This window comes from Quercus lobata, chromosome 9, assembly GCF_001633185.2.
Source record: "Quercus lobata isolate SW786 chromosome 9, ValleyOak3.0 Primary Assembly, whole genome shotgun sequence".
Classification (NCBI taxonomy): domain Eukaryota; kingdom Viridiplantae; phylum Streptophyta; class Magnoliopsida; order Fagales; family Fagaceae; genus Quercus; species Quercus lobata.
Genome location: NC_044912.1, coordinates 49,007,959 through 49,022,075, shown reverse-complemented (window position 1 = coordinate 49,022,075; position 14,117 = coordinate 49,007,959). Strand labels below are relative to the sequence as shown.

The window sequence follows — 14,117 nt, the reverse complement described above, 5'->3', positions numbered from 1 at the left end:
ACAATTGAAGCATTTTCCTTTACCAGATTTCTGTTTATCATTTTTTTTTTTTTTTTTTAATGAATGTGTTTCTTGTTATCATAAAAAGCATTAGGTTTAGCAAGATATCTTTTATATTGATTGTCATGTTTTTTAGCATGTTTTCCTTTTTGCCTGGAAGGAGCACTAGGAGGTAATCCATATTGTTCACAGAAATTACCCATCTCATACTTGGCTTTTTTTATTGTTTTTTAACTGTTGTTTTAGCATTTTTTGGTCATTACACATGTTAATGCCAAGTTTTTTAATAGTGCTAAAAAGATCACCATAAGTTAAATTATTGTAATCTATAGCATCATTTTTACCAATTAACTCTTCTTTAACCTTATGAGCAAAGAGAGGAGGTAGACCAACAATAAACTTCTCTTTCCAGTAAGCCTTTAAGCAGTCTTTCCTGAGCATTACCCTAGAAATGAAAACATCTTGATACTATCTGTAATCAGACATAGTAGGACATCTCAAGTTGTTTAAATAATCACTAATATGAGAAGCAATATTAGAGGGAGTACAAACAAAAATGTTTGATAATAGTATAGATTAGGGTATTGACCCCGTCAGGAATACCTCAGCCAATACTTTCATCAAAGATAGGTAGTCCTTCATCATCTTTTTTAACAACCTTTCTTATAGATTCTCTAGATTTTTCAGTGAGAAAATTTTCCCACCAACCACGAAGAGTTCCAGAAAAACCAGTAGTAAGAAGATCAACAATTTCAACATGGTCAATGTTATGATTGGTGAAATAAGCATTAGCAACCATAGACACGTGACCCATTTTATTAATAATTTCTTGTTCGGATAAACCATCAATATTCCATTCATATAGTTTATCAACAGAAACAGAAAACTGTGTTTAAAAAATTCTTTCTTTAAACTGCATATCAAGAGGAGTAGGTTTTGAATACCAATTTTTTGTAAAAGACATGGGATTGGGTTTTCCAACAAATCTTTTAATTTCACGTAGTTCAAAAGTAGTTTTATCAGAAGCAGAAGATGAAGAGTCAAGGTCTGCATTTTCAGAGAAAATAGTCTGTTTCTCTTTTCTTGAAATAGCACGAGCAGTACTGGTAGAAGTACCTTGATTTGTTTTGATCTTTTGAAGATTGAAAAACATTTGTTCAACCTTTTCAATAGTTTTATCCTGAGAAGTTTTGAGGCTCAAGTTTTCTCTTTGACTGGGTAGATCAATCAAAGGTTTCCCAGGTTCTGAAATAGTAGGTTTTTCAACTTTTTCTTCAATACGGTCAAGTTGTTGACCAATAATATGCAAAGAGTTATTAACAAAATTGTTTTGTTCAATAATTTTCTTTGTTTCGGTAGAAATGGTTGTATTAGCATCAATAACTTCAACAATTTTAAAAGGGGTAGCCTTCACTTCAGTCCCTTTAGAGGTAATGAGTATTGTCTTAAGGGGTGGATGGGTAGACCTGGTAACAGTTTTATCTTCTTTAACAAAATTTGATTTTTTTTTACCATATTTAAACCATTTTTTGAAACATAATAATTTTCAAGGAAATCAAAAAACAAAATATCCTTTTGTAGCTGATTCATTTTTTCTTTCCATTTTCTTTTAACACGATATTTTTCTTTTTGAGTAAAAGTAGTTTGGTAAATCTTTCTTTTTTCTCTATTTTTAGCAAATTTAAATTCATTGAAAAGGGATATCATGTCAATTTCAAAACCTTTGTTCAAAACTCTTAATTGACTGTCAATAATAGGGGTTTGGAAATCAGATGCAGTTGGAGATCCAGATTCGATCTCCTTTTCTTCTTCAATAGCATGTTTGCTATGTGTAGAAGGAGGTTTTGTTTTTGTAGAGTAAAAAGCAGTGCTAACTTGGGAGTTGTTAACTCTGGAGTGCATGAGATCTTGCCTCTTTCATTAAGATTTTTTTTACTGTTACCCAAAAATTTACATTAACTTATTTTACTGTTATCTCATTAGTCTCTCATTAATTGCCTAATCTTACATCACACATTTCTCTCTTTCACATGTCTTTTAGCATACCCACCATTTCAATTTTTTAAAAAAGCAAAAATAATAATAATTAAGGACTAATAATAGTAACTAACCAGATAAGGCATTGGAGGGAGATAGAGAGACACAAAAATGTTGTGGTTTGTTAAATAAAATGCATTGTTTCACTACAAAATCAAAATGCATTGTTTCACTATAAAAGACCTGAGACTGATAAAACATTTGAAAGAGAGAGAAAAAGAAATCTGAGGGGCCGTTGCCTCTGTCATATTGGCCTCCCACTACCATCAAGATGCCAAAACCCTTACAAGTATTTTTTTTTCCTTCTTAAATTAGGGGATTAAATATGATTTAGGTTTGGGTAATTTGGTTGGATAATTTTTGTTTTGGGTGTATATGTAGAGAGAATATTTGGTACGCAATGTAAAGCCATATTCTACCATGGTTTTAAATCATCTATAAGACATGTGCATACACACTTGCCCACACCATGTTTTAATATCACACTATCAATGTGTGGAAGATAGTGAGAGAGTTGGACATACTTTTATTTCTTAGTATTTAATATGTGAACAAAACACAAATTATTTGATTTTCATGGTCCCGTTACTCTTTTGCATTTATTTTTGGTTTCATGATTTAAAAAAAAAAAAAAAAAAAAAAAAAAAAAAACCTTGAGAAGGCTTTAAATGTGCAGCGAAACAATAATTATAAATTGCACACACATAACCATTATAATTATTCAGTTCAAGGAATGAGTAAAAAAAAATTTTTTTTGGAGGAATATTGTAGAATAAAAGTTATTACAAAATGTCTCTCTCTTAGAGACCTCATGCGAGAGTGCATGAGGTTTTGCTAAGTGGCACTCTAATTTTGCATTTAGTATTTTTTAACCTCTTTCATTAAGCTTTTTTTTTTTTTATTGTTACCAAAAAGTTTACATTATCTTATTTTATTGTTATCTCATTAATATCTCATTAATTGCCTAAGCTTACACCACACCTTTCACCATTCTTCATGTCTTTTAGCATACCCACTATTTTAGAATTTAAAAAAAGAAAAGAAAATTTAAGGGCTAATAGTAATAATTAACAAGATAAGACTCTAGAGAGAGATAGATAAACACAAAAATGTTGTGAATTGTTAAATAAAAGGCACTATTTCACTATATATTACCAACATAAAAGACTTGAGACTAACAAAACATTTGAAAGAGAGAGAAGAGAGAGAAGGAGGAATTTGAGGGGTCACCACCTCCGTTATACTGGCTTCCCACCACCATCAAGACACCAAAACCCCTACAGGTAATCTTTTTTTCTTTTTAAATTAAGGGTTTAAATATGATTTAGGTTTAGGTAATTTGGTTAGTTAGTTTTAGTTTTGGGTATATAAGTAGAGAGAGTATTTGGTGCACAATGTAAAATCATATTCTACCAGGGTTTAATTTTAAATCATCTATAAGACACATGCATATACACTTGCCCACACCATATCTTAATGTCTTACTATTGATGAGTGGAAGACGGTCAGAGAATTGAGTATACTTTTATTTCATAGTATGAAATATGTGAACACAACACAAATTAATTGATTTTCATGGTCCCGTTACTTTTCCACATTTATTTTTGGTTTCATGATTTAAAAAAAAAAAAAAAATCTTGAAGGCTACAAATATGCAGTGAAGCTACTAAACCAATTTTTAATATCTCAAAATATATATATTTCTTTACTCTAATTTAGTTTACTTTTTCTTTATAATTTATGTACAACAGTATTCAAAACTGTTTTATATAAAATATCACAAAATTATTCGTGCATTGTATGGGAAACTTATTAGTAATAATAAAAGTCAACCCAAAAAATCTATACATGAAATAGTAAATTTTGGCTTAACAAAATTGACTAAACCTAAAAAAATAATTTCTAGAAACATAACCAAGTGACACAACATTTTCATAATACCTTTATAATTTTGTTATATTTTTCTTTGACTTGTAAAGAATTGACACCTTAGCAATTGTGAAAATATTGTGACGACAACAAGATGTTTTAACATTTTTACAAGATAAATGTTATATCCACAACATTTTCATAACAAATCATAAGTAGTAAGTTGTTACAAGTTGTTATTAGTGGGAAAAAAAGTAATTTTATTGGTAAGTTTAAATTAGAACTTATAACAATTTACTGCCTATGATTTGTTATGAAAGTGTTGTGAAAAATATTATAGATATAACATTTCTTTTTTCATAATACCTTTATTTTTAGTTGTGATTGGTCCTAGTATGATATTTTATTTTGACCTATAAGGATTTAACAACTCTAACAACTGTGAAAATATTGTGACAATTTGTTATTTTAATATAGTTCAACTGACAATATTAATAAAATAAAAAATAAAAAAAGAAGAAGAAAGGGCTAGTGGAACTATGCCACATGAACAAACCAAAAGTATTGTAGTGGTAATCATTTACTCTTTTTATATATAGAAATTCATTTATTGCTTTACATTATACTTGATATTATGATTTATTAAACAAATACATACAATATTGTACACATTTGGAAAAGTACAACATTATACATATCAATGTCCCCCACTGTTCAAGCAATTGCTCTTTATATATATATATATATATATATATAATTAATTAATTAATTTCATGGAAAATCTCTATTAACTTTTTTATTGGGTTTCATAAATTAATTTCATGTGAAATGTCTATTATATCTTTGTGGGGGCAAGTGATTCGAGCACATTTTTTGGGCTACGAGCCCTATCCGAGGATGATCAAATACCCGAGGATGGTTAAAAGACACATACGTATATGATCTGGAAGGCCAAGGAGGAAAGAGGAGTCTGTCATGGTAACCTAGATTCCCAAAGAACAAAGGCACCTCGAGAGCACTTTAGGAAGTCAACCACCCTGTAATGATGAGCTCTAGGGGAAGTAGCATAGTCGTATCAGCAATGGAAAGAAGAAATATCTAGAAAGGTGATTGCTACCACCATATTAAATATATTGTACCAACTAAACTGGCCGCATTTATGGAGAAATGACACTTGAACAGTGTTTTCCCAGCTCACAACCCTTCCTATTATCTCCAGAAAGGCCTTGATGGGACAAGCATCCAAAGGATTTCCTAGAAATTGAACAGGTGGAAGGCTGAGATATATTGGGGGGACTATATAAGGAAATTGCCTTCATAAAAAGGGGCATGCAAGATTGAGAAAAGGAGAGGAGAGAGAAAACACCTTGTAGATAGAAAAACTTGATTAATATAAGAACATATTGTCCTTGGATTGGCTCAAGGAAGATGTTTTGTTGAATTTGTGTACCTAATTCTATCAGCCTGAACTTACATGGTTTTTTAGTTTGCTTATAAGATCCACTCTTTAACAAATGTATTGTTTTGGGTTTATTGGGTTGACTTTCATTGTTCTTAGTGGGCTTGGGTTTCCAAATTCCAGTTCTTACAATCTCTATATTAGTGGGCTTGGGTTTCCAAATTCCAGTCCTTACAATCTCTATATTTATTTGGATAATTTTAGACAAAATTTCAATTTTTACTAATTCAATATTTTTATTTTTATTTTAAATAATAATTAAATTAATTATGACTTTATTAATTTTCAACCTTGGTTTGATCTTGACCCGAATTCAAAAATCTTGAACCTGTTTTTTATGGTTCATTGAACATTTTGGATCTGAAAATTAAACAAGAGGATAAAAATATAGCCCACCTACTCCCAACTTATAAAAAGAAGAAATTATTTCGTGATTTTCACTCTATATTGAATAATTGCTCATGACTTTCACCCACTAGTCTCCATCAGACAGCAGAGGAAAACGTCACGGTATTCGTACGAAAGCTAGACAAAAACGATTTCTACGTCACCGTTCAACTACTTTGTGAAAACTCAATAATTAAATATACAACTATAACTACACCTAGAGCAGAACTCTAACGTTTATCAGATAAGGCATCTTTAATTTTCATATCAAATGGCAGAAACAACCATAAATCCTGGGATTAAGAGGTAATTTTATCTTTAATTACTCTAATCTTTCCATTTCACATATAGAACTGAGTTTATATGCAGATATCCTACTTATTAATTTTTTTTTTTTTATTTTAAATTTCTTACCCAAGGATTGCAGTTGTAACCGGAGCCAATAAAGGGATCGGATTTGAGATATGCAGACAGTTAGCTTCAAATGGGATCAGGGTGGTTTTAACTGCTAGAGATGTGAGGAGGGGCAATGAAGCAATTGAAAAACTCAAGGCTGCAGGGTGCTCTGATGTGGTTTTTCATCAACTAGATGTGATGGACCCAACTACCATTTCTTCTTTGGCAGATTTCATCAAAACCCACTTTGGGAAGCTTGACATATTGGTAATGCAACTTAGAGCTTTATACATACATCTTTAGGGGGATTCCAAGTGTTATTTTTGAGAGGGTAGGGGCGTTTGGTAAGAGATTTCTAGTAACATTGTCTAAGTGTTGTGGAAATACATGTGAGTGAAAAAATGTTGTAGAAATACGTGTTGTAATATTTAAACAACATTACCAAATAGACTCTAGATCTTTGCTTTGCTTCTTATTATGTTGCAAAGAATCTATAGGATTTCTGAGGAATCATATATGGGTTTTGAATTTAAAAACATACATGCTTGTATTGGTTGATTTGGGGGTCATCAGATTTCCTTATTTAAAAATAAATAAATAACTTTTCTTGCAATGACCAGTTTGTGTAGTTCTAAACAAAGATGAATCGTCTAGTATTCTTTCTCCTCCCCACCCTTTTGTAATTAGGTTGTTGATAAACGAAAGTCATTTATTAATTGATGAGATCTTGTTCTTTTTGGTGGCTTTGACATTGCTATTATTTCAAAATTGCAGGTAAATAATGCGGGGATTAATGGATACATAAGCAACCCAGAGGAATTTAGAAAAGTTAGCATTGATCAAGTGAGTCTCTCAAGTTTCAAAGTTAAGAGGTGTGCATGAGGTTTTTTCAACTGAATCTACCCTGATGTGTTAAAAAATTTTCAACCCAATTTAACCTGTCATGGGGTCCAATCCAACCCATGTGGATTGGGTTGAGTCCTTGGATTTGACAATTTTTTTAATTATTATTATTATTATTTAGGGGCGGCATTATATTCAAGACAGGGGGTTCAAATGAACCCCTTGAATTGTAAAAAAAAAAATATATATATATATATATTTATTTATTTATTTATTTTTTAAACTTTTGTTTTGACCCTCTAAAATAAAAATTTGAACACCTTGATCCTAAAGTTTATTTAAACCAAATTAAAATAAATTTGAATATGATCATCTTAATGCTACTTTCACAATAAATATTATATGACAAGTTATAACTAGTTTTATTTGGACCCACAATTAATATTACTTTTTACCTAGCATTAACAACTTGCCACTTAGATTTTGTTATAAAATTTTTGTGAAAGTGTTGTGTATTGAATTTTATTTGAGAAAATGTTTCAAATTTTCGCTCCTTTGTTTAAAAAAAAGAAAAAAAATTCTCTCCAGGACCTTGGTTTACTTTACTAGTTGACAACAAAATGAAGCTATTTTTTCCTACACTTTTTTTTTCTTCATGAGCAAAAAATTCCACTACTATTACAACTAATATATCTCTATCTACATATGTGATTCTTTCCCATTTTCCTTATCTCTCTTTCTCTCTTCTATATTTTCTTAGTTTTTTTCTTTATTTGATCAAACAGTTTGATAAATACTCTATAGATTTTCAAGTCCAAGAAGTCTTTTAGCACTTGCTCAAATTCTAAGAAAGTAATCACATGTACGATTAAAAAGCCATACACTTTAAAAGCAAAAACATATATTAGTTAATTACTATTTTTTTTCTTAGTTTCACATTTACTCCTAGGTGTGTTACTATTCTTCTTTGTCATATATTTTTATTTAATTGATAATACATATAAATATAATAAGTTATTATTAATTTGAAAAAAAATGTATGATTAATTATTTAATTATATTTGCTATCTTAGCGCCTTACTGATATTTAAACTACTAATAATTTTTTAGACTATTGTACAATATAAGTTGTATTGTATATTGAATTGTATTTAGAATACTATTTTAGATTATTGTGTATAATATGGAAGTTGTTTGTAATAAAAAAAAAAAAAAATCATTTTAATTTTTACTTACTCCCATGACAAATTTCTAGCTTTGTCATTGCTAACCCCCCTAGAAAAAAATCTTGGAGTTTCAACTGTTATTATTTAATTGAGCATTAAAACAACCCCATCATTAATAAGGGAAAATTTATAACCAAATAATCTTGAAAATGACATCAAACTAACACAAACTATACAAAAAGAACTTAGGATTTGAGTTTTATTTAGGAAGAGGGACAACAAAGAAAATAACAAAATTGTATAATATATTTTAAATATATATTAATTATAGGCGGGTTGGGTCGAGTTAGGCGAATTTGTGAATCTTACAACTCAAACCCAACCTGACTCATTGTAAAAAAAAAAAAAAAAAAAAAAAAAAAAAAAAAAAAAAAAAAAAAAAAAAAAAAAACTCACAACCCAATCCAACACGGTGAGTTAGGTTGGATCGAGTCTGATTTGGCGGGTTGGCTGCTCACCCCTACTTAATGTTATGCCATTGCTGTTGTTGAACGATGTTGTTTTGGGTCAATTTTTTTGAAAATTTTGGATAGTAAAACTGTTGAGATATTGTTGTGGAAAATTTTTGAAAATTTTAAAGTTTTTTCTATACAAGTAATTTCATCCATCATTAAGGTATGTTTGTATGAGGGTACATCATAGTAGAGATGTCCACGGGTCGGGCGGACAGGGTTTAAGGTTAACTTATTACTCAAACTGCTCAGGTTGAGTGGAAGAAGTGAAGACCATGCGGCTAAATGCCAACAACCACGAGTCGAGTTGGATCAGGCTCTGACGGACAATTTGTTGGTTTGGTTGAAATTGATGGATTGGTGGTGGCTGAAGGAAAGTAGATCTTCACCCAATCTGCGTGGAGGAGAGAAATGTTAGGTTGGATTTGAGTGGATTTGAGCCAAACATTAATGGATCTAGGCAAAACTCCGCTGGTCATATCTAAGAGAAACCTCATTAGATTTGAGCAAATCTAAGCCAAACATCACCAAATTTGAGCAAATCTAAGTTAAAAATTGCCGGCTTTGAGTGGATCTAAGCAGAGAAGGCCTAAACGTGGTTGGATCTAAGCTGCGAAGGGCCTAATAGTTGCTTGATCTTGGTAGATACGAGGGTTGCTTGAAGTGTTTTTTGGTCAGGTAGGGTTGCTTGGTTTTTTATGGAAGGCACTTGCCACTTAAGGAGTTTGTTTCTGAGAGAAGGAACCTGCTGTTGACCAATGAAAGGATCGAATCGGGCCACCAATAGTCAGCCCCGTTTGGTGGTTGGATTGCTTGGACAAACCTACATCATAGTATGATATGAATCATGTTTTCATTGATCATAACCATACAATAACATTATTTTGTCATCATATGTAGTCTTATAAAGTTGTGGATTCCATATGTTGTTAGAGAAAATGATACATATCCTTTATGCACAACACGCTTTCTCTCAAATTGAAGGCATATCCCAAAATTTTGATGACTTGCAATATGAAGAATTTAATGTGGCTTAAGGCAGTGATAGCCATAAAAAGAAATCATAAAATATAAGGAAAATAGAAATTAATCAAGTTTTATAAAGAAGAATATTGTAACTGTACATTTTTAGATCCCCGTAAACTAGATTGTTTAATCTAATTAATTAACTAAGTGAACAGTTAAGTTTATTATTAAGATCTAAGTTAAAACAAACAATCATATCATGTAAAGTAACGGAAAAATAAATAACAAAACGATATGATTATCTAGGAAAACCAAACAGGCAAAAAACCTGGGGAGGTTTTAACCTAGCTATCCTCAAGATAAAAAGCAAATCTATTATGAAAGAATTGAAGTTTGTACAATAGAACTTAGACCACTAAAATTCTATTATTATTTCAAATAGAAAATTTACTACCACGACACCATGATAGCTCCGAGTTCACGGACTACTTCTTTCTTTGACCTTTGCAACAACACAAGCTCACCTACTTGTGACTTTGAGACTCCACTCAAAGGTTTTGGATCTCCTTAAACGTTGATCTTGTATGCAGCAACTTCTACAACACCGGATCTTGAGATTCTTCAAGGAACAACACTGGATCTTGAGATTCTTCAAGGAATAACACCAGTAGAAGACATTAGAGAGCTTTTGGGTACAAAACCCTAGATCTACAAAATATGCACAAGATGCACTCTAATCTCTCTAAAAAACTCTGAACCTCTCTAGGGTTAGCTTATAATGTCTTTTAAATATTAGAAAAAATGGCTTGCGATTTGGGCTTCATACAGATAAGTTAATGACCTTTTTACGTTTGCTGATTTTTGCTACTATGTGACTTTCGATCGATCGAGTACCAATCGAATGTCTTTTGATTAATCGAGTACCAATTAAACGAAACAGCTTGTAACTCAGTTTTTTATCCCGAACTTGAGTTTTTTGTCTTAGACTTCAGTGTAGACCATTCTAAACTAATGAGACTTAATTTTTGGCATGGTTTGCCAACATTACAAACTCAAAACCTAACAGTAACATCATTTAATACCTTTGCATATGATGATACAGCTTTTAGGTCCAACTGCCATACCTCTAAAGGAAGTCATAAAGCAAACTTATCAAACAAGTGAGGATTGTTTGAGAACAAACTACTATGGAACCAAGCAAGTGAGCGAAGCACTTATTCCGCTTCTTCTATTATCCAATTCAGGAAGAATAGTAAATGTCTCTTCCACCATGGGACAATTGAAGGTACAGAATGTAAAACTCATCTTATTAAACCATTTATAATTAGCTATATTTGGTCATGAATATTTCACGGCAATATAGAGTGCAAGATTATGGCTACGATGATTGGGTTGGAACCGCACTAAACATTTGGTTCTAGGAGATTGCTTGAAATTTTTTTTTGAAGAAATTAAAATTTCAATTATGTTAATATTTCAGCTTATTTCAAATGAGAACGCAAAGAAAGAGCTAGGAGATATTGATGGCCTCACAGAAGAGAAAGTGGACAAGGTGGTGGAAGGATTTCTAGAAGATGTCAAGGAGAATTTGATTGAAACCAAAGGTTGGCCTGTTAATATTTCTGCTTACATAGTCTCTAAGGCAGCTCTTAATGCATATACAAGGGTTCTAGCAAGGAAGTACCCCAAAATAGCAATCAACTCCGTGTGTCCAGGGTATACCAGCACAGACTTAACCCACCACAGTGGAGTTTTAACTGTTGAAGAGGGTGCAAAAAGTCCTGTGATGTTGGCTTTGATGCCTGAAGGTGGGTCTTCTGGCCTCTTCTTTGATCGAATGGAAGTATCGACCTTTTGAATAAGAAATGATGCTACCCAATGAGTACATAAGCATAGCTAGGGAAGAAACATGGAGAATAAAAAAATGTGTTATGGAAGCTTCTTTAAATCTTATAGTTGGTTTATTTCGATCTTGCTTTGATCAATAAAAGCTTTAGAGAGTTTTTTTTTTATTCTACTTTATATTATGTGAAAGCTCTTTCAACACTAGTTGTTAGAGCAACATTATACTCGTTGAAATTAAGAGATTTTTGACTCATTTATACTGTTTGGATCTTTAATGATAGAAAATTTAGGTTACTTAAAATTATTATATAAATTTGTATTATACATAGTATAAATTTAAGCAATGTTACACACTCAATATTTTCGTAAACAATGTTACACACTTTAAGCAATGTTGGACAATGAATCTGAATTTTTAACATGTGCTAACTTTGAGTGTAAAATGCAAACCTAGCTGTCTATGAGATAAGTAAAGGTTGTGACAGTTGCTAGTAGTTGCAATTACATCTCTCTCTCTCTCTATCTATATATAAATTCCTCCAACAATAAAGTGATATTTTTAGGTGTAGACAGTAGAGTTTACATAGAATGCAAACCTAGTTGTCTAGTCTCTTATTTACTTAGCATGTGGGCATAAAATAGTGAGGTTGAGGTGAAAGCTTTTACCTTTTAGAAGTGTATATCCTTTATTTTGTACACATGAATATCCATCTATGCACAATGAATCTGAATTTTAAAATTAAATGTGCTAACTTTGAGTGTATCATGCAAACCTAGTTGTCTATGAGATAAGTAAAGGTTGTGATAGTTGCTAGTGGCTGCAATTACACCTCTCTCTCTCTCTCTCTCTCTCTCTCTCTCTCTCTCTCTCTCTATATATATATATATATATATATAGTACATGTGTGTGGGTGTTAGAAGGAAAGTGTAATGCCAACCCACTAGTCTATGAAATTAAAAGATGAAGACATGAAGGTTGTAGTACTTGATAACTTATGGTTAATTAATGCCTTGTTAGTTGGTACTCAGTACTACTTATCATATATGCTTCCAATAGTAAAGTGATTTTTTTAGGTGTAGATAGTAGAATTCAAATATATAAAAACTGCTCTATCATGATTACTTTTATTATCAAACTTATCAGACTAAAACATTAATTAATTTTTAAAATTAAATATCAAATTTCATATTCAATAGCACTAAAGTGAAATACGTAAAAGAAAAGTGAACAAAACTTGTGTCACAGTCAAAGGAAAAAAATCTTGGGCCAAACAACATAAAAGAAGAAGGCAAAAAAAACCTGATAAGATTATTAAAAAAAAAAAAAGATAAATTATAAATTTAATAAAATAAAATAAAAGCAAAAGGAGTGTGGAATAATCAGTCACAATTCACAAAGCGACTGCTATATATAAGCTTTTGGTGGTCGACACTCGACATAAGAACCCAGAAGACCACTTGTCGCCAATCTCTTCATCCCATATGATTACTTTTTGCGGCGGTCTATGCTAAATTAACGGGATCACCATCCATCACTCTTGACTTTCAAAGGTAGGAGACTATGGATCTGTTTGGATAGAACTTATTTTACTGAAATTGAAAATTGAAAATTGAAAACATTGTAACAAAATAATTTTTAAATATGTAAATAGTGTCATGAAACCTATTTTTAATGAAAAAGTTGTTAAAAAGTAATATTTGTAGGTCTCTGAACAGTATATTCGTGCACTGTTCACAGTTGAAAAATCAACCTTTACGGCTGAAAGCAAAAAGAAGAAGAAGCTGAAACACGCATTTTTGCAAACGGGACGCAGCAAATGCAGATCCAAACCGCACCTGTATATAAAGGTAGACTGTCGTGTAAAATGAAGGATGGAGAAGAGAATATTCTTTAGAGTTTATAAAAGTAACTTTATTCTTTGATATCTTAATCATTAATTATTAAGTGAAAGAAATGCTTAATAATTTTTGTCATATACTTTAATATCATAATTATATTTAAAATAATAATTCAAAAATAAAATGTATCATTCTATAGTAGTCTATACTATTACTATTTAAGAGCTTTGTGATGTTTGAAATGAATATTTTATTGGTTCAAAAGTACTCTACACTTCTAATTTTAAGTATAAACAACTCAATTGCAATGTTGTTTACAAAATATGACTACTTTCCTTATTGATTTGCAAATTCAAAGTCAACTACGAATTTATTCGGTCAACAATTTTTAAAATATTTTTTTAATTTTTTCCAAATTGTTTAGTAAAATTACTATAATCCTCTTCTAAACAAGTAACTACTAACTACTTCTAAACTCAAGCTCTCAGTCTTTGTTTTTCATTTTATTTTTAAAACCACGTTTTATGGTTATGGGATATCAATTTTGCCTTCCCATCAAATTTTTTATACTTATCTTTATTTTTTTGGACAAAAGTATTTTTAATGTTTATCAAATATTTTTTTGTGAGACAGTTTATCTTTATATGATAGTAGGTTTTCTTCTTCCTAAAATATTGCCACCACTTTTCCTATTAGTTTTCAAATTCAAACTCAACTACAAATTTATTCAGTCAACAATTTTTATTTTTATTTTTATTTTTTACAAATTTTTTAGTAAAATGACTAGAATCCTTTCCT

General features: G+C 30.9%; 1 protein-coding gene across 2 annotated transcripts; it reads left to right on the top strand.

Annotated features, from left to right (window-relative positions):
* The first annotated feature begins 5,942 nt into the window (after positions 1 to 5,942).
* On the top strand, positions 5,943 to 11,733 carry LOC115959825 (salutaridine reductase-like). Of its 2 annotated transcripts, XM_031078426.1 has the most exons (5): positions 5,947 to 6,058; positions 6,172 to 6,415; positions 6,923 to 6,991; positions 10,738 to 10,920; positions 11,116 to 11,733. In XM_031078426.1, the coding sequence occupies exons 1-5, from the start codon at positions 6,024 to 6,026 to the stop codon at positions 11,491 to 11,493; spliced, it is 909 nt and encodes a 302-aa protein (XP_030934286.1). In that variant the 5' UTR covers positions 5,947 to 6,023; the 3' UTR covers positions 11,494 to 11,733. The 2 variants fall into 2 exon arrangements, with proteins under 2 accessions (XP_030934287.1, XP_030934286.1); XM_031078427.1 differs by lacking the exon at positions 10,738 to 10,920 and having other exon boundaries at positions 5,943 to 6,058.
* The last annotated feature ends 2,384 nt before the right edge of the window (positions 11,734 to 14,117 follow it).

Bases quoted from the DNA above. Each gene is read 5' to 3' on its own strand.
- LOC115959825 (XM_031078426.1), top strand. From the start codon at position 6,024: ATGGCAGAAACAACCATAAATCCTGGGATTAAGAG. The intron at 6,059-6,171 runs GTAATTTTATCT...TTCTTACCCAAG, and splicing joins ATAAATCCTGGGATTAAGAG to GATTGCAGTTGTAACCGGAG. The intron at 10,921-11,115 runs GTACAGAATGTA...TTAATATTTCAG, and splicing joins CCACCATGGGACAATTGAAG to CTTATTTCAAATGAGAACGC.